At 37.9% G+C, this 21,810-nt stretch overlaps 1 protein-coding gene across 1 annotated transcript in view; it reads left to right on the plus strand.

Moving 5' to 3' along the window:
• Positions 1-1,409: 1,409 nt before the first annotated feature.
• The window catches only part of CHRM4 (cholinergic receptor muscarinic 4), a 51,537-nt gene continuing 31,136 nt past the window's right edge, over positions 1,410-21,810 (plus strand). The window contains exon 1 of the mRNA XM_039357134.1: positions 1,410-1,600. Coding sequence (XP_039213068.1) covers positions 1,555-1,600 — 46 coding nt within the window. The 5' untranslated portion in view covers positions 1,410-1,554. The remainder of the gene's footprint in view (positions 1,601-21,810) is intronic.

Here is a 21,810-nt window from a genome sequence, read left to right on the forward strand (position 1 = left end):
TCCATCTACGCCCACCCAGTAGGCTGCACCCACTCTAGCCACACACACCCCCAGGTCAATCGCAATGCTGACGCAGCCCTCAGTGAAATTGAGTTTGACACCCTGATGTAGCTGGATGTCATCAAGGCAGCTTTTGTCCAGCAATATTGTATATACATAACATACTATTTGAAAAACTAATTCTGTGTCATTGGAAGAAACTCTTACACTTCTCTCCAAGACAGTTGGCATTTTTCTTTACTAAAAGGCAAGGCACCTGGAAGGTTTTCATTAAGCATTAGGAGATCTTGGAGAGGATGACCTCTCTAGACACTACCATTATTTTCCAAGTGATAATATGCTTTTCTTCCTGGATCGCTTAAACACCCTGAAGACAAAAGAGAAATTTAAAAACTCCAGGCTTATTAAAGAAAAGGCAGGAATGACCATTTTCTAAAAATAGGGATTCATTTTTGGGAATTTTGGCTGATGGGATCCAGAAGAGGAGCCTTTTCTGGCGGCTCCCTCCCTGGTCGCGTCTTCGGAGCCGGGGAGCGCTTGCGCATTCCGCCCCGCTTCGCGAGCCGCTGTCCAGTGCTGAAATTCCCGTCGGAATTAAGTTGAGGCTGAAGCGCTCAAATGCCTCGCGTGAGGTCCGCGGAACGGACGGGCAGCTTCCCTCCGGAGCTCAAAGCCGTCGGCGGGCCAACATCCCTTCTTATACACGACACGTGTCCCTCCTCCACCTCACTTAGAGAAGGGATCCGGGTTCAAGAGAGTTCCTCAAACTGCCCAGTTCAGAGAGGCTTAACCGGCTTGCTTTATTCTCTGCCCAGGGCACGGGACCCCAGGCTTTTTGCCTCCCCCTGAACCCAGACTCCGTTTAAACAAGGTTAAGCGGAGTTCCTCGGTTCTTCTCTCTCGGGGCCAGCACAGCATAGTCGGTGCTTCCCTCACTGCCAGGGCAAGGGGCAGGCGGGGCGGGGGGAGGGGAAGGGGGCTCGCGGGTCTTGGCTGGTCCACTCGTCGTTAGTTGGAAACGCCTTTGCTGCCGGTGGCCCAGGGGAGCCTTCCTCGCCCTTGCTGTCCCCCCCTTCTTCCCGGCTTTTGCCCCCCCCCGGAGGTCCCTGTCTTCCCCCCCCCCCCGGGGCTGCTCAAGGAGGCAAAAAGTAGCCCTCGCGGCGCCCTAATGATTGGGCGAGGTGCCGTTACATCACGTTTCCTGGGCTGCCTCCCTGGTTTTCTTGCGCTGAAGAGAAAAGGGCGCGCGCGCGCTTCTTAGTGGGAGCGGGAAGCACATCTGGGAAACCGCAGGCGGCGGCGGCGGCGCGAGGCAGGGAGAGAGCGGAGCGCGGGAGCTTCTCTTCTTCTTGAAACGGTGGGCCAGCCGGCGGGGGGGGGGGGAGAGAAAGCTCCCAACTCTTCTGGGGTCGGAGAAGGAGACGAGCCTGCAGGGCGACGAGATGCTCCGAGCCGGGTCCCAGGAAGCAGAGCCCGGAGGGCGAGGGGCTCTCCTCCTCCTCCACTGATCGGCACTCGCGACCCAAGCTCAAAGGAAAACAAAAACGAAAAAAAATGGGCTTTGAGAACGCCACGGAGGAGAAGCGCTGGGGGATGGCTGGTAAGTTTTAGCCCGGGAGAGCGGGCGCCTCGCCTGCCCGGGGGACCCGACGGCCGCGCCAGCCTTCCTTGCTAAGGGGCCACAGGGCTCCGTTCAACGCCGGCCGGAGATCCAGGGGCCAGCAGGAGTCACGGGCCAGAAGCGATGGCCTCCAAAAGGCAAACAATGACAAGGTTTGCGGCGGGGGGGCGGCACAATCAGAAGAAAATGGAGGGGGGGCTTTCAGAGGGAAGAGAAAGCTGTACTCCTTTCTTTCAACTTTCCTAGGTCCCGTTGCCTCTGCTACCTTCTTTCCTTTTCCGCTTTGTTCTTCCTTTCTGATCTTCAAGCCTGCCTGTGTTGAGAAGCATAAAAAGAAATGTGGCATATTTCCCCACATCTGGTGACCTCCAGAGGTGTTGAGCGACAACTCCTGTGGCTCCCGGTTAGCATGGAGGTGGGCGCTAGTCAGAGAGGGCTGGGGAGCGAATCTAAAACAGAACTGATGAAGACGGATAACTCTCACAAATAGTAGCAAGGGATCTTGGAATGAGCGGCACAGGGAACAAGCAACCAGATTTCCCTTTGCTCAACCAGTGTGTAGGGAGTTTGGGGTGGAAAGGACACTCTAAGAGCAGGAGAGGGGTAGGTTGGACCGGCTCTTTGCTTTGATTTTTGGGTTGGCTCAGGAGCAGATACTGCAATCCGAACCAAGGGGACAGACATCTGAAAGCTTACTTTGAATAAGAATCATTTGCCTTCTTCATGGTCAGAACTTAATCCTGTGAAGTAATAGAATGGTTTGGTCTGCAATGAGAGATATTATTTCTGCATTTTTTAAAAGATTGGACAGTGACAATTTATCCCTCCCCCCCCCATCCCATATTTGAAACCAGTATGGCTCCCCTGGTTGGCTTAAGTTTAACATAATTATAGGGATCAGCTCTTCCTCCCTGCAATTATTTCCCCGAAATCCATGGAAAAGAGAGAAAATAATTGGCAAACATCTCTTATTAGAGAACACATTTCTGACAACCTATCTATCCCAAATTAGAGAGTTTAATGTTAGGTCTCTTGAATGAATTGCCATTTTCAGATCCAGGATTATGTAAATATGGATTATCCCTTTGAATAAATCAGTGCCATAAGAAGAACTTGACAACCGTGGTGGATCTCAAAAAGCTAAGCAAGATCAGACGTAGTCAGCGCTTTAATGAGAGACCACTAAGAAATACCACCAGGCTACAATTTAAATTGTTGCATACTGTTGCCAAGAAAATTGCCAGGATGTGTCTGTGAAATAAAAAGGAATTGATTTTGACTCAATGGAGTAATTGCTTTGCTTGTTTGAGTTGCTTTTTTTCATTTCTATTCCACTGTGGACATTTAGGGGTAGAGACCAACTTAAAAAAGAACCATTGATAAGAGTATCTGATTAGTATATTAGCATTTAATGAGTAATACATATATGGAATTAACTATTGTGTAGGTCACATGGTAGTCTGGATAATTACAGTCATTGATCTTACTCATTATTTAATCACTTTTAAATATTAACAATGTGACTTCATTTTAAAATGAACTTTTATCTTATATTAGTCAATGTGACTACAAACCCATGCAGAAATTAAGTTTACTTGTTTTTATCATTTTAAGAGCATCCTTTCACACTGGTATTTCATATATAATTTTCAGCAATAGAAAGGCATCATAACATTAGCCTTGTGGATTTAATTACATGAGGGAGATATGAGAGAGGCAAAGGTTTCAGAATATGGATATTTGCAATGCTATTTCAGACTAAGGGTAAATAATGAGCTGCAACATGACATATTGTATTTTACTGCAAGCGTTGTAGTTTTGATGGCAAGAAGGGGCTGCATGTGGGTGTGCTTGCACCCACATGCATATTTGTATGCATAGTTGTACCTATTGAAGTATTTATGATACATATGGTGGGGAAATTTGACTAAGGAGGAACTCATAATCTATATCACAATACATTAATTTAAAAATCAGAGGCAAAGTAATTGATAAGCTATTAAAAAGCACTTTCTATGCAAGGGTATTTGGATGTTCAGGGATATTTGGAGGGGGAGAAAAACTAATAGTAGCCTCTAACATCTTTCATTTCGAAACTAAAAAGCTGGTTACATAAACTTACCAGAATAGGATATAAATTGTATGATTTTTTAAAATACATTTTGGTGTACATGTTTTTCAATAAAACTCAGTACTGTTGCATTCCATGAAGCTTACTCACAAGAAAATAGATACAAGACTGTAGTCTGCAAATCACAAAATGTGAATTATTTCCTCTCTTGATAGATGTTTTCTTTTATTTTTGTCTGTCTTTACTTCAAAGACATCTAGATGCAAATTCCTTTTCTCTGATGACCCATACTTGAATTATACCCATTTATTTGTATATGTATTTTAATAACTATGGCATTATTCAGAAGCCATTACTCCCTTCCCACTGAAGAATGTAAAATGACTCAAAGTAGTCCTGGATAGCATAGATCAGAGGTCCCCAACCTTTTGGGCACGTGGAGAGAGGTTTTTCCGCAGACTGGAGGGAGCATGGTTTTGTGTGCTGCCTGCATCCCACAGATGGGGCTTTGCTTGTTTGTGTGGCCTGGTTTTTGCCATCCCATGGCCTGGTACTGGTCCACAGACCGGGGGTTGGGTACCCCTGGCCTGGATAACATGAGCTCCTAAAAATCACAGTCTTCCCTTTCCTATGAACATATTTGAACAATAGCTTAGTTTTATTCTACTAAATTCTTCATTTGTATGGCATCCCATTATAAAGGTGTAGAATTTAGTGACATGACAGTAAATACCTCTAGATATCTTGGCATCTTAGTAGCCACCTTATTTCTACTTTTTCTCTGCCAAAGAAATGTTGCTTTATAATAACAAAGTGTCTCTAATCATCTATCCACAGAAGTCTGTTGATGATGGTTGGTAACTCTCCAATCGTCTATCCATAGAAGTCTGTTGATGCTAGTTATGGCGTATCAGTTTTATCCAATTTTGTGTCCCCAAGATGCGTTGGATTATGTCATTCACAGCTGGTATGTCCCATGAATAGCCAAGATAGCCAAGGGAGTTATTTAAGCTGTTTTGAATACCTCTTTTCTTGTTGGAATTATATGATAGGAAACCTATTATTATTCTTTTGGACAGGAATAGTGGCCATACATTTTTAAAACAAACTTCAAAAACAGCTACAGGACATCTAGTTGGGGAAAGGTGATCTTTATAAAGTGGACTGGTGGAAGTAGAAATCCTGATTAAGTTAGACCGAAAAAGTTAGTTAGATCACCTTCATATGAATAAAAAGGCATAAAGTAAAAACATCTGGTGTCACTTCCCATCCCACACATATTTGTGCTAAAAAACACACTCACACATATACGTTCTTATTACACAAATGCCATATGCAAAAATAAATGTCCATGTGATGTTGATATAGAAGATATTTATGTGCAGTTGGGCTAATTAAAGATAAATGGAACCTTAATTTACCAAAAATAAGCTGGATTTGGAGATGTGTCAAATAACATTTTTCGGGTTGCTACATTTGAAACTCAATTGCATAAGTTTTCATTAACTGATTCATAAGGTTAAAACTGAAATCTTTTGAAGCTCATGGCATGTTCATGACACAAGTGAATATTAAATCAGAATGTACAAACACAAATGCATATATACTTGAATTAACAAATGCAAACCTGATAAAAAATGTTATGTTACTCAGTTCTGTTTGGTTAGTTCTAAAGTAATCCTAGCTAACTGGACATGGCACAAACAGACCAAATCCACAGTACGTCTCATGTTGGTTATACATTAATTTAATTGTCATGATGTTCCTAAATGTATCAGGGACTTGTAACTAGGGTCAGTTATTGAGAAGCTTTATTACATATTCCCAGGGCTGCACATAAAACTGCGGTCCTATGTTTCATAATCTACATTTATTAATCTAGTTTAAATTATTTGAATATTACATAGCCCCCTCTCTAAACAACTGCTAAATATAAATTCTAGGTTTAACTCCTAATAACAACAAAGTCCTACTGATAAAGAAAGCAACGTTAATTTCAGTTTGGCAAAGCGGCCCATATTCTATAAAGGGCTCCATGTGCTAGACAACAAATTACAAGGTACAGATCTTTTGACAAATGTTGTGCCTTAATTCTAGGTAGAATCAAATAGAATAAAAGAGGCAATACACCTCATGCCACTAATAGAATGGGATCCACTATTTTCATAAGAAAAGGCAAAGAAAAACAAAGATGGGGTAAAGCACATGTTCAACTGCTTCTTCAAGAGATAATTACTTTAAACATATCTATTCTCAGGGCCCACCAGACATACCATTGTGCTGCTACCAAATTGATTCTGGCCCACATGATCCCATGCCATTGGCTGCTGTTGGTTAGCTGAGTAAATTAAGTTGCATGTTGCAGAAAGAATAGTTCTAATCCCACCACACATTTTGCCCAGTCAGTCACAAATGCAGTCACTTCTCCTACTGGTGCTTCTGCCAATACATGGGCAGAGTGACAGGGTCAGAAGTAAAAATTCTGGGAAGAGTCCCCCTCTGTTCTCTGCAGGAAGTATGTATTTCTTTAACCCCAAGAGAATATTGGTAAAACTGCATAACATCACAAGAGCTTTTCCTATTGACCAGGCAGATTACTACATCCAATAAAGATGTGGGGCCCTCTGCACTCTAAGCTTTTCATAAATTCACTGCAAGAGAATACCATATTTTTAAATGTCTTCCCCAGAGGCCCTCTGGAAGTCTGGAAACAGCTCCCATTATCTGCAGCTGGTGTAGCTCTGTTGAGAGTTGTAGTTGTAGTTCAGCATTAACTCTATCTATCTATCTATCTATCTATCTATCTATCTATCTATCTATCTATCTATCTATCTATCTATCATCTCCACCATTATTATTTTTATAACTAACTCAAGATGGCAAATGTACATAATATTCCTTCCTTTTCCTATTTTTACCACAATAATGCTGTGAAATGGTTTGGGTTGAGAAAGAGTGACTGACCCAGCTGGCTTTCCTGGCTAAAGCAGGACTAGAATTTACAGTCTTCTTGTTTGAAGCCTAATGCCTTACTTACACACACACACACACACACACACACACACACACACACACACACACACGGTTGATTATATGGGATGTATTTATTACACTGGAGACAGACTCTAGGATAACGATATTAATACAATACACTTAAATAGGTTTTCTTAGTTTAATCATATACTGACTCCACTGGATGAATGTGATTTTCTTTTCATACATTTTTTTTATCTAAACCAAGAGATTAATCATTAATATACCTTCTTGCAGAACCATTATACTTTTTTCAAAGAAAATCAAGCTGCCTGCTAGAGTCTATTCATCTATTTAGTTAAGATACAGTTTTTGAATATCTTCATTTGTGAGATTTTATTGACAAGAAAGGGAAAGCTGAAGCTTGCTAGTTTCTTTGAAATACAAAGTTGAAAACTGAGTTGTATATCACTGTCCAAGTGATGTACATTATCTGCACTACATGGGTGCAGTGTGTGTGTATGTGTTTGTGTGTGTGTGTGTGTGTGTAAGTGACAGAAAGAGAGAGAGAAAGAGAGAGAGATTGTAAAATTCAAACATTCACTCCCACTTTTCAAACACAAGTATGATGTTCACAGAAATGCTAGTTTATGAAAATCTGGCTAATATGTATAAGAACAAGTTTTACAAGCTGCTGAAAAAATAGATGTCTGAGATCAAAGTCTAAGAAATGGGAGGTATTCTCAGCCCTTTCAGTTATTTAACATTGCCCTGTGTATTTAGCTGGATAATAAGTTTTCAATCATTGCTTGTCTTGCACAAACTTCCTTTGGGAGACATAGCAAGGTGGGGCTGTCAATTGCTTGCAATGTAAGCAATGAGGACTTGACAATTGCAACTTGAGGCAGGATTGGTATAATGCATTAGTTATGAATATTCAGTATAATTTTAGAAAATCTAAATTCCCAGTCTCAGCTCAGCCACAAACATGCTAAATAGCATTAACAGAGGCTTTCCCATTTCATTTGTCTCAATGTTGCCTCCAATCTGTAGACACCTGCTGCAATTTATGCATAATATTGCAAAGCTTGTAAGCTACTTGTAAAGACTATTAGCCATAAGAAACAATATTGGATTATAATACCATGTAACCAAAAAAGCAAGATGATAATGGTGTCGGCTAGGGCCAGGAAAGATAGCTTATCTTAACTGAATGGAGCTCTTCTAATTAGTTGTTCCACAACATAAACCTTTGATGGAAAAAAACCAAGGAACAGTTTTTTCCCCCCTTGGCATGCATATATCTGGTTTAATTGTTTCAAAGCTGTTCAATCTGCAAATAGCAATCTTGAATCTCACAGAGTGTCCCATTATATGGTATTTAAATAGATCTTAATGAAAAATATTGGTTAGGATGTTTATATGGGGCAGAAGGAATAGAAAAATAACCATATTTCATTGGCTAGTTGCTCCCTATCATTTGAAGCAAAATCACTATATCAACATTCAGGCTAGGGTGAGTCCTATAATTAGATAAAGCAGATGCTTCAAGCAGTAAATTCTGAGATTGGGGAGCATGAACATGGTAATGTCAAGATGCAGGAGGATATAGTTGAGTGTATCATTTGTCCTTTTAAGACACAATGATCTTAAATGTGTCTTAATGATCAGGTACAATGCAGGATCTTATTGCTACTGTAGTTTCTAGAAATGGTGGTGGCATTATGTTGATTGAGCATCTTGCCTTTGGCCTCAGACAAATTTTGAAATGGCCATATTAAGAAGCAACATTATTTATGCTAGGTTATTGCTGCAAACTGGTAGGATTGTTCCAGTAGTAGGGAATTGTAGAATGGTACTTAGGGTATGTGGAAAAGACCTTGGCAGACTAGCAAAGAAATTCTGCCTAGGAAATGGTCAAATAAGAGACAGCATAGCCTGGAGCTCTATAGTGGACAGGGCGAGAGGCTCAGAAGGGATTCTCTCTAGTTTTTAAGACTGTAAAGAAGATGGTAGGAGAATTGTACTCTCAGACTTGCAAGCTTCACAAGAAAGTAGAATTAGCTGGACATGTTTCCTGTCTTATCTACCTGCTAAGACTGACAGTTTAGCCATTTCCCTAAACCCCTATATGATGTTGTTGGGCTACAGTTGATGGAATCAGTGTTACAGAATTAGCATCCAGATGAGACCTGTTAGTAGAGTACAGAACAATCTTTTCCCATAGACATTCATGGAAAAAAGCCACAACCAAAACACTGAGGGAAATTATAATTCATGTGAACATGCCATTCTATGCAGTGCCTCCATTCACTAACGTGATGAATTAGTCTGTCTTGAGGAGGTTGCAATGGGGACAACAGCTGGGACAGATATTGTAGTTGACCAGCCTTTTAGAAAAGGAAAAGCTTTTTAGGAAAAGAAAAAATGTTGTTCTCTTCTATTAAAATTACAGAACATGGGATAGTAACAAAGTCTTCTATGTTAAATACAGGATTTTCTTTTGTTAATTAAAAATAAAATTATTAGCAAAAATTTTTAAGGCTTCTAAATTTGTGATTATCATGACAAATCAGCCTCCCAAGATTCAAATAAATGTACTTAGAGTATGCCATCTTCCTGAGATGGCGAAACAGATACAAGGGATGTGTCAAGTATTTAGTAAGTTATAATAGTTGGTAGTGAGTTATATTCAGGTAGATTATTATTCTGCAGATTTATTTTATATCTTCTGATAATATTAAAGAATCAACTGCACAGCCTTCCCTCTTGCAAAATAATAAATAACTTAAAATCAAAAGCAAAAGTTTATGGAATAACAAATTTTGTTAAAATCTGTAATTTTTTTGTTATTTTGGCTTTCATGAGATTTTCCTCCAGGAGATTTTTAAAATCAGTACCAATATCAGTACTCACTTTGTCTTCTGCATAAGTGGCATTTTGAAACACTGGCTGAAATACTATAATGTTATGCCATTCAATTAGCCCATGCATTAATTAGTTCTGAGTCCAGCCATAGCAATTTATTTGCCTTCTCCTGTAGTGAATGTTGTTTGGCTTTAATGATCCCTTTGGTTAGGTGGCTTCTGAACCTTTAATTTACTAGATTAGTTCCTTTCCATATTGCTTCACTAGAACATGTTTTGGTATTTGTTCCTCTGTATATGTTCAGAATGGTCCATTGGCTAAACTTGTGAGAAGATTTTTCATTTTTCATATCACTTTGTGGGTTTCTGCCCATGATTCTCGGCCAGAATATGCATGGATAAAGCTGGTGGGCAGAGGTGAGGAGATCAAGATGGGGACATCAAGAAAAAAAGGTAAGGAGATCAAATCTAGCACCACAGCAGAAGTTACAATACATTAAGAGTGTTCACCAGCACCATATCTCAAATCGGAATGGGACAGTTCTCCACAGCCAACTCACTGTGGGACAATTTGCCATAGCCAACTCGCTGCAGGACAATTTAACAATTCAATTTAATTATTTAAAATAAATAAAAATTATTTTAATTTTTGTCATTCACATTTCATTTTGTCCCTCCTTTTGCATCTATTCTTTAATTATTCTGTTCCACCATTTCTTTGGTATTAGTGTAGCTCTTGACGCACAGTGAGTTGTCACATGGCGAGTTGGCCATGGTGAGTTGGCCATTGGAAAATTATCGTAGACCCATCTCAATTGGCTGCCTGCTCTGTTTCCTCTTGCTCAAGATCTGCTCTCCCTAATGCAAAGTGCAGCAAGAAACATTTAGGCAGATGAGAAGTTTAAAGAACAAAAAACACTGCATATGTAGTTAAAAAAATGCTTTGCGGGGACAGAAAGGTTTGGAGAGCCAGTGAAGAGACTCCGTGCAGAAGTGATATTTCCTGTTCTTTTCTCATGTATTTATTTTCCTATTCTTTTTCTGTGGTTTACATAATGTTACCTTGAAAGGTGTGGTGAGACTGTTGGTCAGCGTGAAGTAAGCAGTAAGCAAATGTACTTCAGAAAGTGTATATTTGGAGTGATTGGTTTAATATCCAGGATTAAGACTTATAAGGGAAATTAAAATTAATTGTTAAATTATAGTTTTGATTGTCAGATGAAAATACATTTGTGATAACGTAAGATTTTTGTTAGTAAATGAAATAGAATATATTTGTGAACAAAGTAAGAAGGTAAATTTTGGAACAACATGTCTATTTTAGTTATGTTAAGTATCTTATAATGAAATGAGGGAAATTAAGGTTATCCAAAACTTAAATATTGATTATAAAAGGCTAAATTGAAACATGGAATTGGAATTAAGCAAAACTTAAAAACAGGACTTGGATATGTATAAGTAAAATGTCATTGATAAATGTATTGATTGACTGAGCTTTAGTTAGAAATGTATTAATATGAACATGATATAATATTTAAGGGAACTAGAAAGGGAATCCTTATTGATGTAACCTGAGATATATATGAATGATTTTGTTATTGGACTATTGATTACCATATCACCACGCTGCTTCCTAAGCACCTGGATGTAAAAACTTGAAAAACTAATAAAACTTGTTCCAAAAAAAAAAAAGAAAGTGTATATTTAAAACAATTTTCACTAGGGCTTTCATATCTGCACTACAAAAATCTACTTGACTCCTAGGTGACAAACAAGATGGACAGAAAACTCTAGTGGTCACCTGGATTCTTGCACCCAAAGTACAATAGCCAATATTTTCAGTGACCTAAAATCCCCACGGACTTTAAAACTTTTTTTATGACTTCAAGTCAGTTTTGATTCCTGGCAACGTATCAATGATCCACTGTTAGCATTTTCTTCTTAGAACTAAGAATCCAGTCACCCAACTGGCTTGTTGCTTTAAGGCAGTGTTTCTCAACCTTGACAATTTTAAGGCATGTGGACTTCAACTCCCAGAATTCCACAGCCAGCAATGCTGGCTGTGGAATTCTGGGAGTTGAAGTCCACATGCCTTAAAATTGTCAAGGTTGAGAAACACGGCTTTAAGGCGAGACTGAAAATTCATAATCTCCTCATTTCCAGTCTAGTGGCTTTAATCACAACACCAAACTGGCTCTCATACAGAACTTTATAAAGATGTTATTGTTGTTATTTATTTCTCAGATGCGCTTTCCACAGTAGTTAAGGGTGAATAATGCAATAGACTGCCATAGCATTAGGGCTGATTTTCCAATGCTTGGATTTTACTGCTGCTCTCAGATCTATATTCTTCTATGATCTAGTCATACTATGAAATTCTGCTGTTGAAATGTTGCCTGAATGGCATGGAAAATGTATGGGTGCCACATACAGAAAAGTGGAGCATGTTCTTCGGAACAGTCCTGAAATCTATTTTGAGAATCAAAGGTGACTGGAATACTTTTAATGTTTTATGAAAAAAGGCTTGTGATTCATCCAGCTAATCACAGTCAACAATGAGTGAATGGTAGACCAAAAGTCTAGGAATCCAAGACTTTTCTTACCCTTCCATTAGCAAAGCATCTCTTATATTGGAAATTGGTTCACAATTCTCTCAGGCTTCTTTCCCTTCCATCTCTCATGAACAATATCTATATATAATGAACTTCCGTGCATAAGGGCTTACAGTCCATGAATCAGGTATATGCTTTGCAGGCAGGAGCTCCTGTGTTCAATCCCTAGTATTTCAATTCAGAAAGACTTGGGAGCAAGCGATATGTACGACTTCTGCCTGAGATGCAAACTGCATAATATGTTAATATTTGGCTTGCGGCTGTCTGCCATCTTTTATTTTCTCCACAGTGCCCACTTTGGATGAATCAGATTGTGTGTCTTCCCAAATGTTCCTTGATTACAAAATTGTTTTGAATTCTTACTCTGTTGTACTTTTGCTATTATTTAAAACTTCATTGCTCTCAAATATGCGTATGTGACTGATTCTGGCTATGAAGATCCCTTTTATTTAGGATTAAGTTTTCTCCTTCACAGTAATTACACTGTAAATTATACTTTTAATTCTAATTGTCCAGATAACGTTAGTAAATGGAAGCCCCCCAAACAGGTTATATTTATTTATTGTTTCAACTACCCATTTCAAATATATGAGTCTGGTGGCTCACAAACAATTAAAACGCAATATAAAACACCAAAACAATACAAAAATATGATTAACAATAAAAATATTATAAACACCATATAACAAAATCCCTAGCCAAGATATTCTAATATCCATTAATAATAATAAATACAACCACTGCATTGGCTCTCCCTATGCCCTATGGTAAAACCATGTTCTCAGGATCTTATGGAATGCCAGCAGGGTTGGGAACAGTGTGATCTCTGATGTGGGAGCCACAACAGAAAAGGATCTCTTCCTGGGTTCCATCAGATAACAGTCCCTAACCAATGGGACCCAGTGTGTTCCTGTCCTGCTAGACCTAACGTGATTGGAGAAAGGAAGTCCATCAAATAGCTGATTCAATGCCATGAAGAGCTTTATAGGTCATCACCAACACCTTGAGCTAACTGGCAACTACTGCAGCCTGAAGAATAGAGGTGTAATGTGCGGAATTAACTGCTTATGCAGCTGCATTTTGCACCAGATGAAGCTTCCAAATATTCTTCAAGAGCAACACCACATAAAGTGCTTTGCAGTAATCAATATAGGAAGTGACCGAGGCATGAGTGATCATGAGCAGGACCTCTTGGTCCAGGAACAGTCACAACTATCACTTAACATGTAGTTGTGATAATTGACTCCTTTATCTATGTGCTCAACTATGTCTACTTTGTCCTCTACTTGGACTTCCAATATGTCAACAGTTTCAGCTTTGCCTGCTATAAATCTTTTAATTTAGGATTAAAATCTTATGTTAAGACAAATTCTTTTGATCTCCTGAATCTATATGCATAGTAAACTGGGGACAACGTTAATTACTGTAAAGTTAAAGGGCTTGGGTTTAAAGTTATCTTGTACTTATTTGAATTAGTGCTGGATATGAATAAAAATCCTATGAGAATTTACTCCTGATTTTTTCTTTTTTCCTCTTTTAAATTGTTGTTTGATCATTTGAACTACTATTCCTTTGAGCTAAAACTGTTTTGATGTAGTTATATATTTCTGTCTAGCACTCTTACTAATAGTTTTCTAGCATTCTTATTAATAGTTGCTGAACAAAGAGAAGCATAGGGACTCTTAACTTACAAACATCTGTTTTTTGGGTGGTCCTATGTTCACAGAATCATAGGAAAAATAGTCATTCTGTTGACCACCCCTTTGGTATTGGATTCCAAGTAGGAAGGCCATTTGTATATTCTGAAGGGAGAAAAAATTGTATATGCTAATTCATAACAATAACATCACATTAGAAATAATTATGATTTAATTATGATACTTTTATATAGAGGGATATACTTTTCTATCTTATTCAAATACAGTGATCCTCTAGCATGGATTTGTGCTCTGCAAACATTGAATAGATACATGTTCACTTTGTCTGAAAGTCTTTGAAAGAAACTCACTTCAGTTCTCCATAAATTAGCACTTGTCTGTCGAGCAAAATTAGGCCCTTCTGGCCTAAGAAAAAGAAAGTTTGCTTTTTGTTTCTTCCTGAACACCTGCAGTGAACATATCAACATCTTTTTCTATGTTTTTTTTTTTGTTGTTGTTGTTCAGTCCTTCAGTTGCATTTGACTCTTTGCGTCTATCAGCAACTGCTTCTTGGAATTTGTGTAAGTTTATGTTTGTATTGTTATGATAGTATCTAGCCCTCTTGTGCATCAGTCTCCTTATCTGTTGTCTTTGGTTTTTCCAAGCATCAGGATCTTTTCCAATGATCTTGCCTTTCCAATTCCAATTAAGTATCCAAAATATCTAACGTTTAGTTTATATTTATGATTAGAATTAACCTAGTTTTACTTTGCTTAAGACTTAAAGGTCTTAAAAACCTGCTTTTCTTAGATCTAAGGCTTTCTCAACAATTTTCTCCAGCACCACAATTCAAAGTCACTGAGCATATGTGATGGTCCAGCTTTCAAAGCCCTATTTTACAACTTGGAAAAGCCTGGTCTTCATTGTACATACCTTTGTTGTTGGTGTGATCTGGTAATATTTTTAGCAGGTCATGGTCTCTCTCCCAAGCAATAGATGTCTCTTTAATTCATGGTTGTAGTTACTATCCCTTTGAATTTTTGAATATAGTAAGATTTTTAAAAAAAAAAACGGTTACCACTTTGCCTTCTTCTTCATCAACTTGCATTTGGTTAGCATTATCTTATGGCATTAAGGCATTATGACATAACCTTAATTTTTTTTGTTTTACCATTAAACATGTCATCCTTATTTCCAGTTATAAAAGTGATCTCATCAATGTATGTGAAATTGTTGATGTTTTTTCTATTCATATTCATTCTAATTTTATTTCTCCTGACCCAATGTTTCTCACAATATATTCTGTAAATAATATACATTATAAAGGACAGTATATAATTGTGGTATACTCTTTCCTCAATTTCACCTAGTTGCTTCACATTTCATTGTGCCTCCTCATACAAATTCCTCAACAGGAAACTGTGGAAGCCCAGTGCATCTATCTTTTTAAGCGCTTCATATAATTTGTTGTGATCTGCACAAGGTCTGCTTCTGGAATCCTGCACTTTGCAGCTTCCCCCTAGCAAAATGGCTCTCTTTTTGCACCATGCATTCTGCTTACTGGTCCAATCCTTGCTTTGACCCATCAGCAGCATAGCTGCAATTAACATAATCAGGAGGCAATTGTAGCTTTAACATTTTGGAACAAAGATTAACTGCCTACAAAGTAATTAACAGCCTAGCTTGATTTTCAAATCACACATACAAAAAATTGCTGAAACTTAGAAAAGAGCTCATATACAGCAGAGCAATAAAGAGAAAACACTTTCCATCTAGCTAGCATACCAAAGAATCCAATCTGATACAATTTTGGCATAAGTTCCTTTCTATTCACAGGACTGTTTTGATTATAGTTAATAATGTTCTCTACTGATGATTTAGCTGACATCCAAATATCTTGAAAGGATGCTGTTATAGGTTGGAAAGATATAGCTTAGACATAAACCACTGTGCATTGAAGTAATACATATCAGTTATTGGGCATAGCATTGTTATATTTCCAGGCAAGCAAAGAGCTGGATTGCTATGTTAAAAAGAAAAATGCTAGTATTGTATATGCTAGAATAAAGACTAAGACAGAACCAATTATTGTGAAACAGAAAAGAATTAAATCATGATTTACTACTTCTCCAAAATTCTCAGGAATCCTGCAGTGTAATAGCCAGCTCTTTATTTTTTGCAGTTGCAAATAAATTCATCGTTATTGCTTTTTGTGACCAAAAAGAAGCAATGTTACAATTTGGTAATTAGCCCCTTTTGTCTATCATCTGAAGGTAACATGGGACAAGATATATTTTTACCTGTTATTGGCTCTGGGACTAGATCAGCCTTTCCCAAACTAGTTCTTGCAGTGTGGTATGTACAATTCCCATCATTTTAGCTGGAGTGAGAACAGGGGATCTACAGTGGCAAAATAATTTTTGTGCTTTTCTAACAATCAGGTTTAATGTTCTTATAGCATCCACCTTAATAAAAAAAAAGCTACGCAATTAATTAACCAGAAGGACTTTGTTTCCCAACACTAAACTGGATTCTGTCATGCTATATTTTTATATCACTACAAAAAGCTAGAAAAAACTCTCCCTCTAGAAGAAAAGCTGGTCTGTTCCAGAGGGCAAAAAACATATCAAGCATTTCATGTTTACGCCTCGATGAAAGCCATTGATTAAACTGTCATGCCTTCAGCATCTCTTAGAAGCAATCATGGCTGGTGCTGAATGCAGTAGCTCACCAGGAGATGGAGGCTATACATATTTGCTCAAACAAAGCTTTTCGTTTTTCATTTTTTAGACCTTGAAAAGCCTTGATAGTTTCAGATTACAATGTAGTTCACTCAACACAATAGCCATAGCATGGCCAATGGTGATATATAAATGAATTAGTTTTGTATCAAGTCAAGCCATTGACCTGTATTGACCAGAAATTTTTAATATCTCATCTAGTGACATTTCCCAGCCCTGCTCCTTGAGAGTAGCTTAACTGGAGATGCTAAAAGCTGGACTCTAGGACCTTCTTAATGCAAAGCATGGGTCTTCTTATGAAACAGCAGCAGATTTCCATTGCAAATGCTCAAAGGTTGACTCTTCAATGAAGTATCAAGGTCCACATGCTGCATATATAAGTCATATACATTGCCTGTTTGACTGTGGATTCTGTAGACTAGCTTTTCAGATATTCTTCCTACAGCTTTCATTACCGGAATGTGCTAACTAAAGGACAACAGTATTTTTGTGAAGACAGTCTGATAGCTAATATAGGTAGTAACTAAACACTGTTCTGTTACCGGTACTTGGAAACAAAAGGACAATCTCCTACCTTTGAGCAGAATAAAACAAGATTATGATGAAGAGGCAGCAACAGCTCCCCAGCCAAGGTCTTGTGGAGACCATTGTTGGAGAATGGAGAATATACACTGCATGGTTTGTTCTGTATCTCCTGTAAAGGTTGGGTGCTTTCTGCTGCAGTCAGTGATCCTGTCATTTTCTAAGGCTGAAACAATTAAATTTCCAGTCCAAGTTCGCTTCTCTATGTAGAATGGGAATGGGGATGTGGATATTATTTTGTTTTTGATGCAGGCAATAAATATGTTGCTGGGGGGAAATGAATAATTGTTTGCCAATAGGTATAATACTGTGGGAAGAATCCATTGTGGGAAGAATCCAGAGAAAGAAATATTTTGGGGAATATTAAAAAGGCAGAATATATTTTCCCAAAGGATCTTAAAAGGCAGAAAAGCAAGCCCAGTTTTTCTTAATAGCTCCAAGAAGAAACTCAGCAGAAACCAGCTTTTAGAAATGCAGATGTAATAATCCATTCAGGAAGATTGGAGCCAGGAAACTAGAAGAAACTGATGAGATTAGGAAGACAAAGACTCTAAAATCTACATACCCCACCCAAACTCTAAAGACATAAAAGGACCAATACCAAAAGGGCACACTCAGACTCGGGTCAAAGTACATGACACAGGAAATACAAAGCCTTAAATAGGAACAGGAAACAACCTCAAGAGCCCCAGAAGGTATAAAAACCCATCACTCCCAGCAACATATGATCAGTTTTCCTAGAGCCACGCTTCTGTCTGGGTCTGCTGTTCAATAAACTACAACCTTGTTTCTAAAGCAGTATCCATTTTGTTTATTCCCAGCTTGGACTGGACCCTGATGAAGATTTTTCTTTCTACAATACCATAAAACATATATGTTAAAATTTATCCGAGAATCTGTTTTTTACTATTTCCAGGGAAGATGCTTATGAGAAGAAGCCTGAGAATATGTGACCTATCCAGACACATGCCTCTATTAAAAGATACTTTGTAGTATAATATTAATACTGGAGTACATGTACAAAACATGTATGTTATAAACCCTTTAAAGGGATGGTCCTTTTAAAACAACGGAAGCAAGAGTTCAATCCTTCTCATGACTTATGTGCATTTTATCAGGATTGTATATGAAATGTGCATACATTGCCTTCATGCACATTTTATGCATAAGTTTGTTATGATGCTTATTACAAGATTTGAAGAGATGTAGTCCTCAATCCCCTTCTTATAGGAAATTGTATTCTTTTGTAGACTGGATTTTCTATTCTTCCTTGTTGCATATAATATAATTTTGCTTATATGATAACCATGCTCTCTGATTAACCCTCAGAAAGTTCCTGCCATACATGTTTCTTCTTATTCTTCTTGTTCGTAGACTAACCTTTAAGTAGCTCTATAGAAATAGGCCAGCCAGAAAAAAGCTTCCTGGTTTTGCACTAACAGGAATACTCAGAAAGACTCAAAGTCAGCGCTTTTTCCTGCCTTGTCATAGAAACTTTCCAATTTCAATATCTATTAAAAAAAAATGCTAGTTAGCTGCTGTGGAGAACCAAGCAGTTAAAGAAAGATTGAGCAGCATTGACTAAGTTGAGAGCTGCAAAACTCAGGAAGCTAATTTAAGAATGTTCTTCAAAGAAGGATTTATTTAGAGAAAGCAAAGAAATAAAAATGATGGATTTGAAAGAAACATACTATTAAGTTAATCAGTAATTATTCTTGTTTAGATGTTAAAGGTTATTTAACACACTAGGTAATCTGCAAAAAAACAACAACACCTTAATACACTTCAAACAGATGCAAACATTCCCTTTATCCAAGAGGCAACAGGTTTCTATGTCACAGTATAAATAATACACCTTGCATTTCCAATATATACGATCATAAAAGCCTAAGAGATATTCTTTGGTTATCAGGGATGCACTTTTCTTACATAAAAGTCTAGGTAAATCTTGGCAGGTTCCTATTTAGCAAAAATATTTCTTTTTGTCTGAAGAAAACCTCGATGTGAATCTCTGAAAAGTTGTGCCATTTTATGGATAAAATCATTCTCATTCACTATGAGTTGGAAGTTGGATGGACAGTATCTATTGAGAGGACAGTGATAACATCTTCAGTTCTTACATGGGAGATTTTTAAGCCCGTGGATCTTAAGAAAGTAGACAGAATCCTCAGTGACCTTACATCCACCAAATGTGGATTGAATTCTCACCCTACTAATAAAAGTTGCGAGGTAGGGGGACTTGAGATTGGATCCCAGTTGTAATCAACATTCTCTTACAGTAGAGAGAAGTGGCAAATGCCATTAAAGAGGCATGATCTACCTGTTCCATAAGAAAAAAATCAGACTCTTACCATCTTATTTCTGATGTTCCCTTTGTGAGGAAGGTTACTGTGGGTGGGCTGCAGTTTCAGAGGGCATATTCAGATAGTGTTTGTGGAATGGGGGAAAAGTTGAATCCATGGATACTTCATTACAGAGTACTTCAGGATTCCCTTCCCCATCCTGTTCCACAACTACATGAAACCATTGGAAAAAAATAATCCAAACAATTCTAGATGACATGTTATATCATATACAGATGATATTCAGTTTCTCCACTCCATGTCTGTGAAAGTCACAGTGAAAGTATGATGAAAGTCATAATGAGAGTCTGGGTGGGGAAAATCAGGCTCAGACTCAACCCAAAAAATGGAGTAGCTGTAGATAAAAAGGCCAGCTGAATCCAAAACAGTACAGGTAGTTTTCATTGAGCACTTGCTTCGTTTAGCAATTGTTTGTAGCTATAAAGGAGTTAAAGAAAGACCAGACCTTGCATTTACAACCTTTGTGAACTAGGATCACAAGCCGAGTCACAATTAATTATCTCTTTACTTAGCAACTATATTGCCAGTCCCAATTGTGGTCACTAAATGAGGATTATCTCGATCAACTTTGACTGCTGATAGCGCTCTCCCCCCCCCCCAGGAGGAAAAAAATGACAATGTGGTGTCCTCCTAACTTAAGGGAGATTGTGGCTGGGAGAGCTTTTACACAGCTTCAATTGGTTTGCTAGTTGTGGCTTTACCTGGAATAGATTGCCCAGAAGATGCTCACTTGTGCCCATGTCATTGCTCGCTTAGAATACTGTTCTTAACTCTACATGAGGCTGCCCTGGAAACTTCAGCTGTTCCTGAATGTAGTGGTATGGATAGTTAGTGGTGAATTCACACTGGTAAGTCCTGTCAGAATATAGGCTTCATAAGTTTGACTGGAATTATATTTTATTGATACATGCTATAGCAGTGTTTTTTCAACCTTGGCAACTTTAAGATGTGTGAACTCCTTTTCTCAGAATTCCCCAACTAAGGTTGAAAAACATTGGGCTGCAGTAATAGAAACAGACCCCTAAAAATACCCAGGCAATAAGAACTTAGAAACATAAAGCTTTCAGCTAGTTGGAAAGCTGAACATCTATTCTTCACTAGTGTCTTGAATTTCAAAATATGTAATTCCCCAGTGAGAAACATGGCTGATTATTCATTCCACATATTTATGGGAAACAAATGTCCTGCCCCACCCCCACTAATCTTTATAACATAATTTGGATCATGACAAGTAACTTTTATCTTTGATGTATGAAGAAATAATAGACCAACCTGGAAACCAGAGATCTTCTTGCTGGGTATTTTAAACAGAAAACATAGTAAAGAAATATGGTACTTAATTCTACATATAATAACGGCATAAAGAATAGCATACGCACAGTTCTGGAAAAATGAGAAAAACCATCAGAGGAAGAAGTGATAAGAAAAATCCTGGACTGTGCTGAGAAGGACAAATTAACAAAAGAGATAAAAGAAAAGGAAGACACAGAGTACTATCTAATATGGAACAAGTGGTATGACTGGTTGGAGATTAGAAATAATAGAGGAGAATAAATGTGGAAAGGTCAAAAGTGGAAAATATGTGCATAATAATGTATAGTAATAATAATATGTATTATTCTTAGTATGAGGTATAGTATGAAGGAAGAAAAATGCAAATTATGAAACAACGGGGCAACAAGGACAAATATTCTAAAGAAGAATAAGGGGGGGGGGGAATGTAAATAATAGAAGATTACCATTACAAAATTGCTGTTAAAAAAAAGGGAGGAGTATACACTGTGTGTGTATGTGTGTTTTGTTTTGTTGGTTTAAAAAATAAAAAAAATTAAAAAAAACTTTTATCTTTGATGTGAATTGCAAGTGTGGCTAATCAAAATGTATTTGAAAATTAACTTCATCTTCCTAATAATTTCACATTTGGATTATAAAAAAGGTAGACAATATAGATCCATCAGTTAACAGACATGCACAAAATTTGCCTAAATTAGAAAGCAGATTATAGTTATCCCCAAAAATTGATGTGTTTGGAGGGTTCTCAGCAAGAATTAACCTCAAGTGCTTCAGATGGCAATATGAAATTCAGCATAATGTTACAATGATTAATAATTTTATATTATAATTCAGTGGTGGCAAACCTATGGCACAGGTGCCAGAGGCGGCACTCAGAGCCCTCTCTGTGGGCACGCATGCCATTGTCCCAGTCCTAGGCCTTCAGCTGGGTTTTATAAAACTTTTTCGCTTTAGGTCTCTGCTGCCATGTGCCAAAAAAAAAAAAAAAAGTTTCAATCAATCAGTCAATTTCAACTTCTTGCCGGGAAAAAAAAGATCTTGCAAAATTGG

This window comes from Crotalus tigris, unplaced genomic scaffold (assembly GCF_016545835.1).
Source record: "Crotalus tigris isolate CLP2741 ecotype Arizona unplaced genomic scaffold, ASM1654583v1 scf7180000017576.4783729, whole genome shotgun sequence".
Taxonomy (NCBI): domain Eukaryota; kingdom Metazoa; phylum Chordata; class Lepidosauria; order Squamata; family Viperidae; genus Crotalus; species Crotalus tigris.